The following is a 21217-nucleotide window of genomic DNA, read 5'->3' on the forward strand; positions in this document are numbered from 1 at the left end:
CTCTCTCACACTCCCTCTCTCTCACTCTCCTTTTACTCTCTTACACTCCCTCTCTCTTACACTCCCTCTCTCTTACTCTCCTTTTACTCTCTTACTCTCCCTCTCTCTTACTCTCCTTTTACTCTCTTACTCTCCCTCTCTCTTACTCTCCTGTTACTCTCTTACACTCCTTTTACTCTCTTACTCTCCCTCTCTCTTACTCTCCTTTTACTCTCTTACTCTCCCTCTCTCTTACTCTCCCTCTCTCTTACTCTCCCTCTCTCTTACTCTCCTTTTACTCTCTTACTCTCCCTCTCTCTTACTCTCCTTTTACTCTCTTACTCTCCCTCTCTCTTACTCTCCTTTTACTCTCTCTTACTCTCCTTTTACTCTCTTACTCTCCCTCTCTCTTACTCTCCTTTTACTCTCTCTTACTCTCCTTTTACTCTCTCTTACTCTCCTTTTACTCTCTCTTACTCTCCTTTTACTCTCTCTTACTCTCCTTTTACTCTCTCTTACTCTCCTTTTACTCTCTCTTACTCTCCTTTTACTCTCTCTTACTCTCCTTTTACTCTCTCTTACTCTCCTTTTACTCTCTCTTACTCTCCTTTTACTCTCTCTTACTCTCCTTTTACTCTCTCTTACTCTCCTTTTACTCTCTCTTACTCTCCTTTTACTCTCTCTTACTCTCCTTTTACTCTCTCTCTCATGCACTGGTTTATCCCGCCCTGTCTGTAGCTATCCTATCCACCTGAAAATTCCTTGAAACACTGAATTTTGTGGTAATACAGTTGAGGTCAAGCAGCTTGCTATCTTAACATGGATGGCTATAATCCCCACTGGGGGCAACTTTAACTCACTCCGTAAGGCTCGCAAAAAGTGTGTCCTTCCATAGGCAAACCAGAAATCATTATCTTGCTAATCTCAAGGTCAAACTCATAGCAGTCTCATTCCACAAATACTTGTTGTTGCCTTGTGAAGTCTCTTTTTAAGGCACCCCCTACCCCTCTGTTGTATGCTCTCCATTGATCCCTTCATACACCTCAGATTCTGCTCGAGACGAGGCAGAATATCTCAACTCGGTGTTTGCCTTCAAATCTCATGTACCTAAATCAGCACGCCCAGTCTTGCTTCTCATCAACAAGAACGACCTCTCCCATGGTCTGAATAACCCTCTTGTTTTTCCAGATGATTCTTCATTGTCTTCCAGTACCCTATCCTACAAACAGGCAGATGGCAGCTACATCACTCTTTTGATTTGGAATTGATTAAATGCTGTCTGATAAATGAAACATATTCTTCAATCCTGGCAAATCTCCCAGTCTCACCCTGTTGTTATGAAAGGATCATCAGATGAATCCACTTCCCTATTACCATTTGCAGACGTTTGAAGAACTTCAGTCTCTTGAACTTCTTGGCCTCGTCATCAGCTACGACCCCTCCTAAGCCAATCAAGTTGCAACACAGGTCTTCAAAGCCAGCTACAGAGTGGGCATCCAACATCGTTCCAAGTCATTCCTTGGAAAATCAGAACAAGTACAGTTGCAAACGAGAGTAGTTTGCAAACAACAACAACTACAAACAACAATTTGCAAACAATAGTAGTAATGATTGTACAGTTTCTGTATATCTGGACGTGTAAGTTAGAGTTGGACAGAATGGCTTTAGTACAAGTGTGTATCATAAAGTTGATGATTTCAGTTTACCTGTAGTCTTGTACACCTTTCCAGGTAGCAATGTACCAATTAAAATGGGTTACAATGTCTTCTCATCTGAGTTACTTAGATTTGCAAGAATTTGTTCAGTGAAGAATGATTTTGTGGAACGTGCTGAGAAGGTATTTTCCATAATAATAAACAGGGAATATTTGGCTGATTGTTTGATCAGGTCTTGTAAGAATGTCTTTAGACTCCTTCGTCACCTTTTGTATAAGTTTGGTTGGTTTTCATGTTAACAAGTTCCGATTGCATTGCATTTGATATAAGTATTAAATAAGGAGGTATTTAGGTAAAAATAATATGTATAAAATGTATTATAAGTTAGCATTAATGTGATTGTTTGGTGGTTGCTAGGATACGCAGTGCAGCGTGGTGGAATCGGTTGTGGATGATAGTTTGAATTATGATAGTTGATGATAGTTGAATATCTCCTACCGATTAACCTTTTTGAATGCCGTGCGTCGTATAGATATGATGTTTCGGAGCAATGTGAAACTCATCTGAATTCAGTAGCTAGGCAGAGCAAATCAAGATGAAATGTTTATTGTTTAATTACCTTTAACAGGTGATACATGGCTGTAAGCCTCATTTGTATTCTCCAGGAAAGTTTAATTTTCATTCAATTTTCATCACTAGTGAAACATTTGAGGAAGTTTCTTCGTTTATCCTATCTTGTGTGTTAACATACGTACAAAGATCTTTTTTAATTCCTCTTGTAGAGCAGTTTGTTGGGTGGTGAGCAGGGTTGGGGAGTGCAGGTTTTGGGTACTGCAAAATCAATATCTTGGTTTGTATGCAGATGAGACGTACGGTACAACAGATGGCAGCGGCTATCATGCGAACAGCTTGGCAGATGATAGATGGAAACATTCCTTTCAATGGGATCCATTATATCAGTTCTGCATTTCACAACCAGTGGCCATTCTACACTTTTAAAAGAAATGTCACAGCATCGGCAACTGCTGGGAAATGATTGCTGGAAAGGCCTAATGTTTTTGTTTATTTATTTTAAGAAGTACACTATTGTTAACCGATGCGTACGTGTACGTTGCATATGGCTGTTTGACGCAACTCAGGCTGCTTGCATTGCTGTGGATTTGAGGAGGAGGGGAAAAAGTCGCTGAAGATCATTGTCTCCTGTTTGCATTTTGGATCCTGCATCAATCTTCCTTTCGCCTTCATCTTGATTGTGTTTGTTTTTCTAATCAGTACCTCTTCACCGACTCTTATGTATCATGTTCACATGGCCGAGATCTAGCCCTTCTACTTCTACTGTACACCATTATCCTCTTCATTCAATCTTCTTGGCTTGTTAGCTCACCTGGAAAGAAGTTCAGGGGAGCTTATGCGATGGCCCGTCCGTCCGTCCGTCTGTCCGTAAACACTTGAAACTTCTTCTCCAAAACCGCTGATGGGATTGCGACCAAATTTGGCACATATTATATTTGTTGTGTTATGAGTGGAGGAATGGTTGATCAGAGTAGTGATGGCAATGTACAAAAGAGCGCGCACAGCTGTAAGGACAAAGGACGCGAACAGTGGTGAGTTTGAGGTGAAGGTGGGAGTGCATCAGGGGTCGGTACTAAGTCCACTTCTATTTGTAGCTGTGATGGAGGTGCTGGCTCAGAACGTAAAGGAGGGTTTACCGTGGGAGTTGTTGTTTGCAGATGATCTGGTGTTGATTGCAGAAAGTATGGATGGACTGAAGGAGAAGATGAACAAGTGGAAGGAATGTATGGAGACAAAAGGTCTGAAGGTGAATATCGGAAAAACGAAGGTGATGGCAAGTGGTAAAGCATGTGGTGAGGTGGAAAGAACTGGAAAGTGGCCGTGTGCTGTGTGCAGGAAGGGTGTCGGAGTGAATTCCATTCAATGTACAATGTGCGCTGAGTGGGTTCATCAAAAATGTAGTGGTTTGAGATGGTCATTAACCAGTGTGGCAGCTATATTCAAGTCTAAGGTGTGCACAGAGGGAGCTGCAGATGGAGGAAATGTTGAGTTGGATCTTGGAGATGGCGTGAAGCTGGAAGGTGTGAAAACATTTTGCTACCTCAGAGACATGCTGAATGGAGAAGGTGGATCAGACTCGGCAGCGGTTGCTCGAGTGAGATGTGCATGGAAGAAGTTTCGGGAACTGAGTGTCGTGCTGACGAGGAGGGGAGTGTTTTTGAAGCTGAAGGGAAAGGTGTATGCTGCATGTGTGAGAAGTGTTATGATTTATGGGAGTGAGACATGGGTAATGAACGTAGAGCAGCAACGAAGGCTGGAAAGGGTGGAAATGCGAATGGTTCGGTGGATGTGCGGAGTATCGTTGAGAGAGAGGGAGACAAATGATGAATTGCGAAAGATGATGGGAATAGAGCCTGTGATGAATGCTGTGAAGAGAAACAGGTTGAGATGGTTTGGTCATGTGTTGAGGAAGGATGAAAGTGACTGGTTGAGAAGAGTGATGGAAATGAATGTAGAAGGAAGTAGAGGACGGGGAAGACCGAGAAAGACTTGGCTAAAGATGGTCGAAGAAGAAATGCGGGCAAGGGGGTTAACAAGGGGAAATCCAGAAAATAGGGCAAAATGGAGAACATTGTCATGGGGACCGTAAGGCTAACCCCCGCTTTTGCAGGGAAAATGGCCTTAAAATGCCTGTTATGTTGTTGTAATGACGAAAGTTTGTTCGCGGCATTTAAAAAACTGCCCCTTTGGGGGTCTATGGGGGGGGGGGTTGCCCCCCAAAATGGGTATTTGCTTTCTTCTTAGAAACTATACACTCAATTTTGATGAAATTTGACCACAACCTTCATCACCCGTGATGTACCAAAGTTTGTTCATGGCATTAAAAAAACTGCCCCTTTGGGGGGTCTATTGGGGGGGCTGGTGGCCCCCTAAAATAGGTATTTGCTTTCTTCTCAGAAACTACACACTCAATTTTGATGAAATTTGACCACAACCTTCACCACCGGTGATGTACCAAAGTTTGTTCATGGCATTAAAAAGAATCTGCTCCTTTTGGGGACTATGGGGGGGGGGGGGGTTGCCCCCCAAAATAGGTATTTGCTTTCTTTGTGACTAAAGTTTGTTCACGGCATTAAAAATGAATAAATAAAAATTTTTAAAAATCGGCCTCTGAGGTTGTCTTTGTAATTTATGGGAGGGTCACCCACCCAAATAGGTATTTGCATTCTTCTCAGAAACTACACATGCAATTGTAATTGAGTTACACCACAACCTTAATCACCCGTGTTGTACTAAAGTTTGTTCCTGGCATTTAAAAAAAGTCGGGTTCTACAGTGTTATATGGGGGGGCTTGCCCCCAAAAATAGGTATTTTTTCCTTTGTTTAAAGTCTTATGATTATGTTAGTATGATTCTACTTGCTGCCCTGTCTTCTAGTTGTTATTTTCTTTTTTGGAAGGTGTTGTGGTGGGAGGGGGAGGGGGAGTTTTGAGGAGGGGATGATAATTGTATAAATGTTGATTATAGTTCCGTTGACATTTTGCAGTTTTATAGCTGAGCGATAGGGGGGAGAGGAACAGGTTGTGCTTGTACCTGTTGTATGGTCTGTTTCTACAATTGGTGCTCCCAATCTTTAATGGTGCATCAGAGTTTCTTCAAACCCTAGAAGTACAAAACCGCCATTTAACTTTTATTTTCCTTACTTTTTTTCTGCCAATGTCCAAGCTGTATCTCGTATTCGGCTGGGACATCCGGAATGAAATTTTGCATCAATAATGGGAATACAACGTATGCGGGGTTGACGTTTATTTATTTTTTGACCTTGACGTAATATCGACATTTTAGCACATTTCACCATAACTCAACTAATGTTTGTCTGATCAGAACGAACTTGCCCTCTCTAGATAGCCTCGAGCAAGGCGCATGTACACTTAATGTACATCATACCCCTCCGAGATAAAGGTCAAGGTCAAATGGTGTTCTCAGAAAATAGGTTTTTTGGCATCGCTCAATTTTGCTAATGTGGAATCTCCAAGATCGCTTGGCCTTCCAAGATGTTGTTGCATCATCATAGTGCACCTGCACTGAAGTTGTGCACTTGATATTTGATTAGTGTCCTTGCCCTACGTTTTTCGGATTGTGACCTAGTTAACAAAAAGCATCTTTTTGATCATAACTTGAATAATTTTCCTCCAATTATTATGGTGTTGAGTTTTATGGATAGATTGTAGATGGGGACACATTTTCTTAATTTAAACTCTATCCCTGAATGTTGAAGGTCAAGGTCATATGGCGGCCCTGAATGTTGAAGGTCAAGATCATATGGCGGTCCAAAAAGAATATGGCCATCATTGGATCACGGGTGCCAGGGGAGGCTTATCCTTGGCAATCTCTTTGTGATCGCGGATATCTAGTCTTGATTGCAAGCTGACTTCGGCTTTCACTGAAGTTAATTTAAAGAACTCCTCCACTTATATATATTTTTCTTTTAAGTTTATTTCTAAACCTAAAGGAACACGCTGCGTATGTAATAGAGGGGCACTGGTGATTTGCACCAAGCTTTGTTTCGCCATTATAGCTGCGCGACTCGACTCATATGACTTGCCTGATTTGTACAGTTTGCTTAGGCCTGATCATTACAGGGAATCAAATGTCGAATCATTGCACGACACGTGCATGTGCGCCTGGGCTTTTGCTCTGTTGAAGTCTGTTGTGTAGATTTGTGCAAGTTTAGCCGACAACACTAGATGGATTCGCTCTATGGGCGGTTTGCACAAATGAATGCACTGCACATGGCCCGTCATATCTTAGAGTGCGGATCCAGACAGCTGGAGAACTCCGCGTTGAGCCTGCAAGATACCGACGGTGAATTTGCACCATCTTCATCATCAAGACTGACAATGTCACTCTCTCACTTGTGTTAGTTGTTTGGTATTTTTAGTTTATTCTTGTCTTAATAATGCCAGTGTATGTTTTCCTTGGAATGTTTTTATATCACAAAGCATAACATAAATCCACCGTCCGCTTGCGTCCCCCGATACTTTAATCCCGTTGGATTTGCCACGATTTCAGATTTGCAATCTGGCCTTTGGAATTTTTATTTTTGTATAATTTCACTCTAATTTCCAATGATTTTTTTTTTGGCTGCTGCGTTAATTGTTTATCCAGGGCTTTCTGGGCTTTCAAGACCAGGGCTTTCAAGGTCTGAATCAGATGCTTACCCCATTGAAGATAACTACCCCTTTTGCTTTAGTTGTGTTGGAAGGACCATCCGTTTGGTTACATTTTTTAAGAGCTGAGCTTCTTTGTACAGTGGAACATCATTAAATTTGTTGTACATTACTGCTGTCGCAGTCTTAAGGTGATCATTACTAATGGTTCATGCCACCTCATTAAAGAAGTCGATCCCATGGATGTCCATGCTCGCCACCATATGAATTGCACAAAGTTCAATTATTCATGCATTTACGTCGAAAGTACTGCAGAAATCTTCTGGAACAGGTTTAATTGCAAGATCGTGTTGCTGTAAAACAGGATTTACTGCGATGCATTTGCATTGTTATGTTTTTGTATGTCATTTTGGAGGTGGTTCTTCCGCCTCGTGTTTGGGACAGTGTGGCCTTTTCAAAGCGTCTGCTTGCCTCGTGGGTGCTGTAAAAGCCTCATTTGCTGTGTGCTGCTTGCTGTCTATTTGACAGGATGATCAAAGCGTGTCGTTCAATTAGCTCCCTCGGTAGTCGTCGGACCAGGCCTCTGGGAAGGGTCGTAAATCACCCAGTGTGATCTATCGCAAGGGGTTCACTCTGTCAAAACCAGCTTTGCTGAAGGACACGTTTTCCACAAGTTCGTTCTTGCAATCACGTTTGAAAATGTTGCTGTTCGGTGTCTTGTGGAGCTTTACTGTCACGAAGGTAGCTGATTTAAAAAAAGAAAAAGAAAGAAAAAAAAGAAGCATTTTGGTTGCCGGATTTGTAATGGATTTGTAATGTTTTGGTTGCCAATGGCAAAACAAACTAGGTTGCCTAGTTTCTCACCAGATTTGTAACCATGATGCACAAGGATTAGGAGGAACTTTGTTCTTGGGTTATGATGATGCTTTGCCATTGTCTACCTTCACCATAACCTGTGGCCTCCATGTCCACATCACTGGAGTACTTGTAGCCCATGTTTCTGTCATGTCGACTTTGCACTGCTTTTTGGGATCGACTGGTTCAATACTGTTGATTTCAGGTTGTACATTCCAACAGAGTGATGAGGCTTTTCAGGCTTTGCTTCATCTCCTCTTTCTTTTGTTATTTTTTTTTTTTCTTTAAAATTTAAATTTTGCAGTGCATAACAGCTTTCATCCATGTAAATCTAAAGCAACCTAGTTCCTTTTTCTGGGTTTTCTTTAAAATTTTGTTTTTTATTTTAATCCTTCCTATCTTTGTTTTTACATTCGAGGCTCATGGAGGAGCTAAATGACAGACTGCAGCAGGTTTAAACTGATGGGTAGAAGGAAACAGGAAGACAAAATATGGAAATTCTCAAAACACAGCATAATATGAGACGACTGTGATTGGTGAGAAGTAGAAGAGATTGTGACTATGTATTATGGGTAGATGCCATTATTGGGTGGTGATGGGCAGCAGTCTTGAAAGGCTAGAGTGAAGAACACGAGACGACATATACCTGGGGACTTAGTTCCACAAATAGGAGAAAAGTGCGATGAAGAAATGATGAGCATCCAGCTTGGACTTGTGGAGTATAACCAGGTGTGGGTTCCTGAAAGATTACTTGCTCGTTGAGGGGGAGTGGCTTTGGATGGACGGAGGGAAGAAAATCTAAGGAAAAAGAGGGGCATGTGAAGAAACCATTGAAGCTTGTAACATAAATAAAAGTAGTTTGGAGATTGCTCACCATATCTTGAAGACCATTGTACAGGAATCGCCGCAAGGTGGCTCAAAGTAAATCCCGGAAAGGTGAATTTCCATGAGACTTCAAATTTTTGAACCTGTCCAAAAAATGGCAGCTTCCATATGACGGTGTGTACCCCGGTTTAGAATAGGTACACCGTATCCCTGCGTGTCGTAAGAGGCGACTAAAAGGGTTGGCGTCAGGAAGGGCATCCGGCCATAAAAAACATTGCCTCAAAAATAGAACCATGACAATTTGGAGAAGATTGTCATGGGGACCGCAAGGCTAACCTCCGCGCTTGCAGGGAAAATGGCCTTAAAATGCCTGTTGTGTGTTGTGTGTTCCATATAGGGCCAGCATCTGCATGGAGTCTATTTTGTTTTTACCTTGTGCGCGAAGTGAAAAGTGGGGTTAAGCAATTGTTTCACTTTGTCTGTCTGTCTACAAATGTCAGTTTATGATCGAGGAACAACTTTATTTCAATTGAATGTTATATTTTGAATATGAATCGGAATATAAACTTGCCGTTTAATTGTACTTTGGTTCTTAATTTGTCCCGATTGAGCATGCGCAGAGGGAGCGAAATAAAAATAATAATTAGGCTCTGGCAGTCAAACAAAATTGAAAATCATTCCGAACAGGAAAAGTTGCTGTTTTTAAGGATGTCAAAAAGGACAGAAAGAATATGTGCGAATAACTAATGTAACTTGTTAAATAAAGTGGTGTAAAAGACACTGCATCAATAGCGGTAAACTTCGGATTTTTTGTTTTGTTTTTCTACAACCTTTAAAATCTTTCTTTTATTTCAATTTAATTATATACTTGAACACTGTAGAACACAAATCGCCTTTGTGGCACATTTAAGTAACAAAATGGCCACCAGTTAGACGTCTTGGATCTGATCTCGGAAAAAAATGACGTGCATATGTAAGGTATCATTCATTTATCTGTATGCCATGTTTGAACAAAATCGGTCCATACATATCCGAGATATGGATGCTGACAGACGGAAGCATGGACGGACGAGACCCAATCCATAAGTTCCAGTTTCGGACTAAGTCCAACAGGAGCTGATAACTAATTCTGGGAGATCCTACGTGTTCATAGATGCTCTCCCCGGGATCCGGTTCCACAACCATCACAATCTATACACTGTCTTTCTCCTCTTATGGCTGAACCTTTTCCAGTCATTTTAAATCGTGGATATTTTCAGGAGTGACAACTATCATGGTACCTTTGTAAAATGAAATATTTAGTCTATAGTCACCTTGAATTCTTTGCCTTTATGACAGCTATGTAGTTGAAAAATAAAAACTTTTTTTGAAAATTCTTAAGTTAGTAATTTTCCTTCCTGGAAAGGAGGGAAAAGAAATTCTAAGCAATATATTAATAACACGTTATGAAGATTCGACTTCACCATTGCCGCCATAGCTTATCCGATCCTCATTAAGATCGGGCATCATTTTCCTTGTTTTTCAAATGGTGGACATAATCCCGAAATGCTGGCGAGTTGAAAACATGAAAGACTGCAGTTTATTGATGCGTTTTATGTAGAGCCTTTTAGGGACTCTGCTTTTCATGCCGGCATTGCGTCTGATCATGGCCCTCCTCTTTCTTTATCAAAGACACCTTGTATGTTGATCCCATGAGACTTTAACAATACCCCTGCTGATTTACTTGCTAAGATGGTTACTGCACACCGCAATGATTTTCTAAAGAGCAGCCACGTTGTTGAAACAAGAAATCCCAAGCTGAGTCGTTCAATTTATTTGCTTGTGTTAACAGGAACGATTCGTTATTTTTGAATATCACTGCCTATCGATCTGTCTTCATTCATGCTCAAGGTCACTACAGGTCAGACAGAAGATATCAGTTGTACTTGCACACGAGTTACAAAAGAGACGAGGGATAAATCGCCACTAAGTGCGATTTGAACTTGGGGTCACTGCGCAGTAAAATAAGAGCAATCGGTCAGGTGCAACCATCAAATGTGTGCAACAAACTTAAGATTCGGTGTTTTGAAATTTTTGAGCATGTAATATGTCGAAGGCCTCGACGCATTTATATAAAGTCAGAGTCGGATGCTGAAGACCACCCGGTTACCACGCATGCCAGCATATTTATCAGAAGAAGCACTCGGTGCAACCTTTGTGTCTTTCAGGATGGAAAGACAGCCTTTGATGTTTGTTTTACGTTTTAGTTTTAGTTTAACAACTCTCTACCTGCCCGGTGGGGAACGGCACCCCTGATGTCTGTTTGCAACTCCCTGCAGTGCTGTGCACCTGGGGAGCCTTTCGGCGTGGGTTAATTTGTAAGATTCCTTGTGGTTTGGCTTCTGGCAACCCTTGGCAAAAAGGCACGCAGTTTGACAGCAAGATTCTGTGCGCATCTGAAATGATTCTTCAACACACGACTGGCTTTTTAAGTGTAAATATCTTGTTTTAGAGATTTTTTTTGCAGTGCACAACTTGTGCAGGCAAGATCGAAGCTTTTTTTGATGACGTGGAGAAGGAAACGCGATATAGTTGGACAAAAGAACCGTAATCAAGATGGACAGTTAGTTGTGATAGAGAATTGCATTGGTGAATGATTAGCCTGAGCCACAATAAGAGACTGAACTATTTAATTGATTTGAAGACCTATTTTTAACCCCACACGTTTTCTTTAAAAAACGGGGGATATTCTAATCTGCTCCGTTTGTGCTTCTGTCACGCTACCTCCCTCTAAAGGGTTGAGCCGAAATTCACCAAACCTGGTAGTTATGATCAGCACAGGGCAAGAAGGTGCTAGAACGGTATCATTTGGCCCCGCCCCCGGGGAATGGTCAAAAGGTCAAATACCAAAAAATGCAATTACGGTCACATTTAAAAACTTTTAAAATGAAACTTTGGATGTAAGCTTATGCAATCAACATTGGGGAAGGCATGAAATATGTAACGATTTTTGGGATTTGACCCCTGGTTCATGCACCACATTCATGTTGTTGAGTTGATGTTGAGTCGACTCCCCCTACCAATGCCTCAACCCTCCCTCCTAACTCTGTCCCCCCCCCCCCCCCCCCATCCCCATCTCCCTGTCCTACGCTATTGGGAGGGGGCTGACGACTTCTGATTTGGGAGGGGTGAGTTGAGGATTTGAAGAAGAAAGGGGGCTCTGTATCATATACATAAAACAAAGGGTATCATTGTATCATTTGTGGTCTGAAATATATTAACAACCAAAGTTGGCCAGCACTTTTTGGAACACCCTGTATACTTGAATGACCGGGGTATTTCCAGTTTACGGAGAAGTATGTTCCTAAAAAAATATTTTGGCAACAAATAAATTTGATCATTTTTAGACATCTGGCGGGTAATTGAATTTGATGGAGAAAACTGGTATTTATCGGTTTTGGTGATTATGATTTGAACATTTGTAACCTTATCCCATGACGCCTTCCTGAGTAACCAATATGGTGTCCATAGCAATAGAGATCCCTATTTACACAAGAAAAACAGGTTTTATAGGCTATTATAGTTTTGCCAATTTGAAAAATGTGAAATTTTAGATCATCTCATGATTCCTCCTTTCGACTGTAGGTGTTGCTAATTGGAATGCTTTGGCTTGTGACTGGCGACTTTCATTGATTTTGATTGTTGACCACTGTAGGTAGGTATATATATATATTTCATTATTTTTTCCCTCTCAACAACTATGCTTTCATACTGTTAAAAGTAAAACACCTTTCTCATTTACTGTGTTGCTCACAGGACACCTTTGCACTTTGGCTGGGGTTTCAATCTGCAGCGTGGACAGCCTTTGCTCGACAAATGGAACCTCATCCCCAAAGGAATTGATATTCTCATGACACATGGACCACCGCTTGGTATGTATGCTCTGGTACAATATTGAATGTGATTGTTGATAGACAAGGTGCAAATAAAAGCTGTTTTTAAATTTTGCTGCTGTTTCAGTATTCATTTTCTATATGGAATGAGGTGTGCTATATGTGTGCAGGAATTATTTCATCGATAATGCAAATTTCAAAACTGAATATTATTAAATCTGGTTCATCAAAAATTTTCCTCTTGATAAAATGTGTGCTGGCAGGATGGGCTAGAAATACGCACACTCACTTCACCCAGCTATAAACTTCCATCCTAATGTTTCGCAGACAGGGTGATTCATCAATGTGTGTGCCGTCCCTCGGATGGACGTTAAACGGGCGTCTCCTGTCTGCCGGCATTCGTTGGTTGACGTGAAAGATCCCATCGTGTCCTTCACGAAGAGTCGGCGAGCTATCACCGGCACCCTGAATAAATTCCTGCCCTAACTACTGCTGGGAAGGCAATGGCAAACCACCCAGTGTAACCCTTGCCAGGAAATCTGCTTCAGCAGCACCAACGCATTGAAACAGAGTACATCAGAATCGGAATAAAAAGTGCGCAATCAAATAGGAAAATCAGTATTTCCCCCCAAATTTGAGAGGAGGCAAGCATGTATTTTTCCATAATTGGTCATTTGAGTGGAAAATGTCACCATCGGTTAAAAATACTTAACCTTGGAACAAGAGTTTTTTAAATGTAGGCAAGAGCCTTTAGACGTGAAGATAGCTTGTCGCTTTTAGGTAGTTTACCAATATGATGGCCGCTTGCTTCTTGAATCGAGGTGCGCCATGGCTTCCTGGAATTACATGAGCAACGTGGGATTGCACAAGCAGAACAGAAGCTTGGCCTATACATGGATTACTGACTTTTCATACTGGCCTTGTGTTGTTACAAGACTAATATTGAGTGCTTTATATTAGTTTCCAGTGGTATCTTGAACAGATACACATGCGACACCTTCCCATTTGCCTGGAAGTACATGAACTCAAGCAAGGTTTCAATAAGCATTCCTCTGGCATTCCTGATTATATGCCAGGAATCTGAAATCATACTAGAAAAAAAATGCAGATACTACAAATGTTTACATACCGCACTATATAGGGGTACGTCGACCTGATTCCGTCGTTCCAATTTGCATTGGCCTCGTGATATGTGCAGGCTTCCGAGACTGGGTGCCCAAGGTGCTTCAACGTGCAGGTTGCGTGGAGCTGCTAAATACCGTGCAGAAGCGTGTGCGCCCAAAGCTTCATGTTTTTGGACACATCCATGAAGGTAGGTGACGAGCTCTGGATACCAGAATGTGATGCAGTTTCTTCGGAGCAAATCTCTGATGGAAGTGGTCACTTGTAATCACGGTAAAGTGCGATGGCCGGTCTGCATTTGCTATTTTTTTTTCAACGCGTTTCTCAAATTGGGTGCATTGGCTTGTCTTTGAGCAACAGGTGCAGGGTTGCTTAGTTTGGCCTTGTTCTTTCCACCGAACAATTGCTAGCAACTCAATTACGAGGTATTGTTATCAATATCCGTTCTCCCATGTAAACACTCCAAATATCAAGAACTTGCGTGCTTGTATCGCCTCCGCTATTCTCACTTTGTTGCACGGAAGCTGACTGTGATGTTTAAGTTTTACGTGCGCACAACATCAAAGAAGCTTCCTTTTCAGTTTGACCTCGGAATGTTTGATCGATGCGAAACAATCTTTCACCTGTTTTCATAGGTTACGCTAAGCTTGCTTTTGACAATTTGTAATGAATGTCTACCTGAATGGTTGTCATTCCCAACAACAAAAACGGGTAAAGGTGCCGGGATATTGATAAAGCCGAATATATTGGTAGATTTTATTTGGTGAAATATTGGAAGAAAAAAAAAAAAAGAAACTTGAGAACCTTTGGTGGGATTACCAGTGTACGACCTGTACTTTGAAAAACAATGCCCAAACCTTTAATATTCCATGTCTAACTGCTATAAGTGCACGATGTTCATTCGTTATACAGGCAGCGAAGTCTTTGAACCTATTAACTGATAATATTTTCGGCAATTTAAAAAAAAAAACTACATCAAAATTATCTGAATCTACCACCACAGAGTGCATTCATACATGACACTTCAGTTGTAGAAGAAATATGGATACTTAATTGCCAGATCTTCATGGTCTTTGGGTCTTTAATTAAATTAAAACAATCAGTCTCTGGTGGACTGTTTCCTTGGCTTAGATCAGCAGTCCGCCATCCCGCTCTCCCCACCTCAACTGACAATCCTCCCAATTTCAAAATCTGGGGTCATTAAAAAGGAATATGGGAGGATATAGGATTGTTTCACCAATGTCTTTTATATTCCTTTATGAAAAAACCCATAAAAGACTAATAGCCATTGTAATTGCTAGTATATATATATATATATATTGTTATGGTTTTGTGCCGACCCCGTTCCCTTACCAAGGGGAGATTAAGCCCCTTGTTCTCCTTGGGTCTTCGCAACCGCGAGACTTGAGTCGCCACTTCCGGTCAGACGCGGGACAGGGTTTCGGGACAATTTTCGCACGTACCTAAGTACCCACGCCGCCGCGGAAGCGGGGATCAAGTCTCGCACGAACCACACGTAATTTGAGTACACCCAAGCGGATTGCGTACCACCTGGTCCATGCAGTTACCTTGGTATTGGAACCCGATTAGAGCGATATAATTCGTACCATGCTTAGTCAATGATGGAGAGACAAAAGCGATCGAATCAAAGAAATAACAAGTTTAATTATTATTTACAATGATTATTAGAAGAAGCAGAGACACAGGGCAGTCTTAGTCAGTCTTAACTAAAATACCCAGACAATGGGCCCATTCACACTCACAGGGGGATGAAGGAAGGATTGTCCATGTGCTGAATGCGCCGGCCTTGGTCGTCCAGGAACAACTCACTCGGCGTGGCCCTCTGGCGGTTACCGCACGTCCCCCGACGAAGGCAGGCAGGCAGGCGGTAGGGATCCTCGCAGCGCGTATCTCGAACAAAGGCAGGCAGGAAAATATGTGCGTCTCTCGCCCGGCACGGCGGTCATTCACAGCGCGATTAATACAACGGCGCGCTTTCACTCGTAACTCAACGGTGGATCTGACTCAAGCTCAACCGCGAACTCAACTTGTAACTCGTCTGCCTCCCTTCCCACAACTTGGTGCTCCGAACCGACTCTCACAACTTGATTCAACACCGCGCACTCCCAGAACTTGATTCAACACCACGCACTCTCAGAACTGAGGTGGGGGCTTCGGGCACAGGGTTATATTGCCACGCCCTGGCCCGTATCGAATGTTCCAAACCACGCCTTTTGCTGCAGTGCTAAGCCACTCCCCTGGAGCCCTGTTTGGCGGCTCGTGCTTACCGGTCACTCAGGTGTAACCAATCACCTTCAAAATCACACGAAGTTAATTGGCCTCCACCTGTATTAAATTGTAGTGATTCTGATTATTTCAAAATAAAATCAGCTGTTTCTGTAGGTTTCCTCTGCTGGGTAGTGCACAGCAAAGACTCGACCATGAACACCAAGGAGCTTTCAAAAGATCTCCAGGATAAAGTTGTGGAAAGGCACAGATCCGGGGATGGGTATAAAAATATTTCAAAGGCCTTGAATATCTCTTGGAGCACAGTCAAGACTATCATTAAGAAGTGGAAGACATATGGTACCACCAAGACCCTACCTAGATCAGGCTGTCCCTCCAAACTGGATGACCAAGCAAGGAGGAGACTGATCAGAGAGGCCACCAAGAGGCCAATGGCAACTTTGAAAGAGCTACAGGCCTTCATGGCAAAGACTGGTCACTGTGTGCATGTGGCAACAATATCCCAAGGACTCCACAAGTATGGCCTGTACGGTTGGGTGGCAAGAAGGAAGCCATTACTAAAAAAGCCCACCTTGATTCCCATTTGAGGTTTGCAAAAAAACCACTCTGGAGATTCTGAAGACATTTGGCAAAAGGTTTTGTGCTCTGATGAAACCAAGATGGAACTTTTGGGCCTAAATGCAAAATGTTACGTTTGGCGCAAACCCAACACAGCATATCACCCAAAGAACACCATCCCTACTGTGAAGCATGGTGGTGGCAGCATCATGGTATGGGGATGTTTCTCATCAGCAGGAACTATGGCACTTGTCAAGATAGAAGGGAAAATGGATGGAGCAAAATACAGAAACATCCTAGAGTAAAACCTTCTGCCCTCTGCAAGAAAGCCGAAATTGGGACGGAAGTTCACCTTTCAGCATGACAAAGACACGAAACACACAGCCAAAGCTACACTGGAGTGGCTAAGGAACAAAAAGGTAAATGTCCTTGAGTGGCCCAGTCAAAGCCCCGACTTAAATCCATTCGAAAATCTGTGGCCTGACTAAGATTGCTGTCCATCAACGCCTCCGACGCAACTTGACTGAGGATTGAACAGTTTTGTACAGAAGAATGGGCAAATATTGCCCAATCAAGGAGTGCAAAGTTGGTAGAGACCTATCCCAACATGCTCACAGCTGTAATTGTTGTTAAAGGTGTTTCCAAATATTAACTCAGGGGGGTGGACACTTATCCAACCAAGATATTCTACTTTTGTATTTTTAATTAATTTTCTGAAATTTGTCGAATTTATTTTTCACTTGGAAGTTATGGGTTACGATGTGTAAATAAAGGTGGAAAAAGTCTGATTTAATGTGTGTACAGTATACTTGAAGAGGAAAGGGGGAGTGGAGGACAGGGAATTGGAGTGGGGTAGGGTGGGCAGAGAAGGGACAGAGCTGGGAAAGTGGGGTTTGCAGACTTGGGATTTGAAGAGGGGCTTGAGGACCTGAATAAGAAACGGGGAGGAGAGGGCAGAGTTGGGGTGGGCAGAGGGGGATAGAAAGTTGGGAGAGGGGGTTTAAGGACTTTGGGTGGGGAGGGGCTTGAATGTGGTGATTGAGGACTTGGAACTGGGAGGGGGTCGGAGGTGGGTTGAGGGCTTGAAGAAGAAAAGGAGTTGAGGACTTTAAATCACATTTTACATTACATGGACTTTCTATGGATCCCTGCCGTTATGCATTATGTCAAAGAACATTCCTAGCAAACTCCCTAAATATTCCACACTATTGGGAATGAATTCCCTTACAACAGCCTGGTGAAATGGGATTATCTGCTCGTCTTTATAATAAATATAAAGAAAATTGAAAACCACATTGAAAACCACATTTCCACATTTCCACAATTTGAAAACCACATTTCCACAATTTGAAAACCACATTTCCACATTGCCACAATTTGAAAACCACATTTCCACATTTCCACAATTTGAAAACCACATTTCCAAGCTGGCCTCCAAAGCCAGTCGCCGACTGGGCATCCTCCGTCGTGCGAAGTCCTTCCTTGGCACCCCTGAGCTCCTCACCACATACAAGGCTTTCATTCGCAGCTCAATGGAATACTGTTCCCCCCTCTGGGCCGGTGATCCTGCCTCACACCTAGCTTGGCTTCACGCTGTTGAAACCAAATCTTTCAGAATCATTGGGATCTCCTGTGATGAAGCTAACTCTGAGGGCCTTTCACTCACTCACCGCAGGCAGGTTGGTGGTCTTTCTGTCTTCTACCGACTCCTCTCCGGCCTTGCTCCCCCAGCTCTCTCTGTGCTCTGTCCCCCTAATATTCCTTCAGGTCGCACAAGATCTGCCTGCAACCCTCTTATGGTTAAACTGCCAAAATCTAGCCTCTCTGCTCACCTTCACTTTTTCATTCCCCTTTTCTCCTGCCTCTGGAACAAACTCCCCCACTCCCTTCAATCCCCCTCCTCCCTCCCGGTCTTTAAAACAGCTGTTCACCACCATCTCTTATCTTCCCCCATCCAAAACCTTGATCTTTTCTACCCCTGCTAATTCACCCCAGATACACTTTTTTTGAAATTCCAACTTCTTTCCTGGAAGTCCTTGCAGTGTTCATATGTTTTATACCTCTCCCACCTCCCCCCAAGCCCTCCCCTCCCACATTTCTCCCGATGTCCCTGCTCTCAAATGTTGTGTTTGTGCCCTTCCCCCTCTCTCCCCATCTTGTCTACCGCTCCCCTTATTTTTGTGTTTTATGTGTCGGTTTGACTTTTTGTGTGATTAATGTTAGCTCTTTCATGAGCCTCGATCTTGTATACAAAAAAAAAAAAAATTCAGTTGGAAACAAATCAAATTTCTAATCACCAGGTTTGGTCATAATCAAGTTTCCTTCTGAGGTATCACCAGCAATTGGAATGGGAGATGCGGAGGTGTCACTCCATATTTTCATTATAATTTTTAACGTGACATCAAACGTAAATGGGTCTTGCGACAAGCACGGCTTTGACCCGCCTCAACTTGTCACTCCAGTCGATGGCGTTTTCGTCTTTCCATGAGCAGCAGTACCTGGCCGTTCGGAATCTATAAAAAAAAAAACATGCGTTAGAGCCTCACAATGAAGTTGGCATCACTTATTTTGGAAGTGTGCATGGCACGGAGTAAATGTACCCTCTCCTCCCTTCTCCCCAAGACCCCAAAGCAAAAATCAGTACATACGTGTGAGTCTCTTCATATGTACTTTCCAGGCACCGTTACACATTTTTCCCAGCGGTGGCTGGGTTTTCTGATGCCATTGGAACCAAAGTCATATTTTGGCCTCTAAAAAAATGCTTTCGGACACGAAAACTTTTTTGACCCTCTTTCTCATCATAAAGCAGATTTTTCTCATCATTCTTTGGAATGTTGGAATTTTAAAATAACTCTCCTGGTGATGTCTCTAACACACGAAATATAAGTATACCGCAAAAGAATGTACAAATATTTTCGATTTTGTGTTTTGTTTATGTTGGATGTGTTATTTGACAAAATTTGAAGGTAACATCTTGATCGAGTAAGACTTGCTTTGAGAGATTATGAACTTGTGGTGTACCTACCTTGCCACGTATGAGGGCAGGTGAATGATCACGTGAAGAATATGCAAAACCAAAACCAACCAAAACCAATCAAACCGAACATGATTGCATTTTCTCAGGCGGCAATTGTCATAAATGCAACGTATCTATATAACATTTTGGCCTACTGGCCTGTTGTCATTTCCCTTGCAATGACTTTCTTTAATCCACCTTCACTTTGCTTTCCTTTTGGTGCTTCCGACAGGTTATGGCATAATGACGGACAGTTACACGACGTACATCAATGCGTCCATATGCACGGTGAGCTATCAGCCCCTTAATCTGCCAATCATCATCGACCTGCCAAACCCCACGAGCTTGTAGAATGAGGGCATTGATCCTGTGCCAACTTCGCAAAGACTCCCATTGCGCTCTGGGACGCTTGCATCAGCGTGGACCTTCGAGCACCGGGCGCTTGCTGGTATTTGACATCGACAAGCCGTTTGTGGGAGATTTCCTCCAAGCGAGTTGTCCTTGAGAAAACAACTTGCGATTCAAACAATTCGTGGAGACCTTTGACACGAAAGTTTAATGCACAAAGAAGTTGAAGAGCCGGATTGAAGATGGGTGTTTATCTCATAGAATGAGAACATTCGAAGTGGAGCTATGACTTATACGATTTTATTTTTATTTTAAACCAAAATTCCATGATTTCTTCGTTTTATTTTTGGTCATGGACCGTTTGCATCTGGATTTGTTTTTGGAATTGTCCTACATGCATAGAACATGGAGTCGTGCTCCTTATTTAATTTGTGAGCATACAATCATTTGGTGACACCATCTTGAGATAATCATCTTTTGCACTGTTTTACAATGCTTCGTGTGTGGATAGGCCTCGACCGAGGGCAGACTAGCGGCTCTCCCGAGCAGATGGTGCCACACACTCGTTTGCCTGTAGATGTAAGGTACGTGTTCAATGTCTCTTAGAGAACCGTCGAATTGCATTCCTTTGCTACCCATTATTGCTCCGCATTTCGTCGGAGGTTCGGCCAGAAGCGGCCAGAGTTTTCCCTCCACGTCGTCACCGAAGTGAAGGTACAACGTTATTCTCGTTTGAGCCGGTTGCACAGTTTGTGGCGTTTTGAATGGAATTTTACAAGTTTTTAATGTGGTATGCATTTGTGCATATTTTGTTGTGGAGCCAAGTATCTTCTTATTCGTTTTTATTTTGTTGTTTTTTTATCATTATTTTTTTTCATAGACCTAAATTTGGCACAGTATTTTGTGCTTGGAGCAGCTGGAAAAAAACTACCTTTAGCTGGTCGGGGATAAATGTGGTCACACTGGACAATCTGAGCCTGAAGGTCATTGAATTTGTGGATTTAAAATAAAACTTGCAACGGGGTTGATAAGGGCAGTTTGGCCGTTTACAAAAACTATTGTAATCAGTAAGTTGTACTTATTTGATACCCTTATGCTAAATAAACCCAATTCAATCCTTCTCTTTTGGGTTTTGATTTCACACCTCGTGGAAGACTAACCACCGAGTTGTACTTATTTGATGCCCGTGGAAGAGCATCGGGTATAGCTGGATATCAAGGCTACTAGAAAGGTGTACAGTGAATGTAAATGTTACACGAAGTTGTGGGTGATAATATCAATGTGATGTGTAATGAAATGTGATGGGCACATCTTACAGATGGGAGAAGAATGAAAAGTAAAATACAAAAGTTTGTACCTTCCTTGGGTGGACAAGCAATGAGTTGCCGCAGGTAGTCTTAAGCTAAAGTTACACAGATGATCGCTTCTGCGGAAATTGGCTGAAACAAATAATGCAACCACACACCAGAAAGGCATAGGACAGCTCTTTCAAGTTGCGAGACAATGCCAAACTCGCAACTTGTTTGCATAATTGAGACAGTCATCAACAGACCGTATA

At 42.4% G+C, this 21217-nt stretch overlaps 1 protein-coding gene across 7 annotated transcripts in view; it reads left to right on the top strand.

Annotated features, from left to right (window-relative positions):
• Positions 1-20779, top strand: part of LOC137433013 (metallophosphoesterase MPPED2) — a 139682-nt gene extending 118903 nt beyond the window's left edge. For all 7 annotated transcript variants that reach the window (XM_068125389.2, XM_068125393.2, XM_068125388.2 and 4 more), the window contains exons 5-7: positions 12292-12407; positions 13567-13680; positions 19544-20779. In XM_068125389.2, coding sequence (XP_067981490.1) covers positions 12292-12407; positions 13567-13680; positions 19544-19662 — 349 coding nt within the window. In that variant the 3' untranslated portion in view covers positions 19663-20779. The remainder of the gene's footprint in view (positions 1-12291; positions 12408-13566; positions 13681-19543) is intronic.
• The last annotated feature ends 438 nt before the right edge of the window (positions 20780-21217 follow it).

The sequence above is a fragment of the Myxine glutinosa genome, chromosome 8, assembly GCF_964187855.1.
Source record: "Myxine glutinosa chromosome 8, kmMyxGlut1.1, whole genome shotgun sequence".
NCBI classification, from domain to species: Eukaryota; Metazoa; Chordata; class Myxini; order Myxiniformes; family Myxinidae; genus Myxine; species Myxine glutinosa.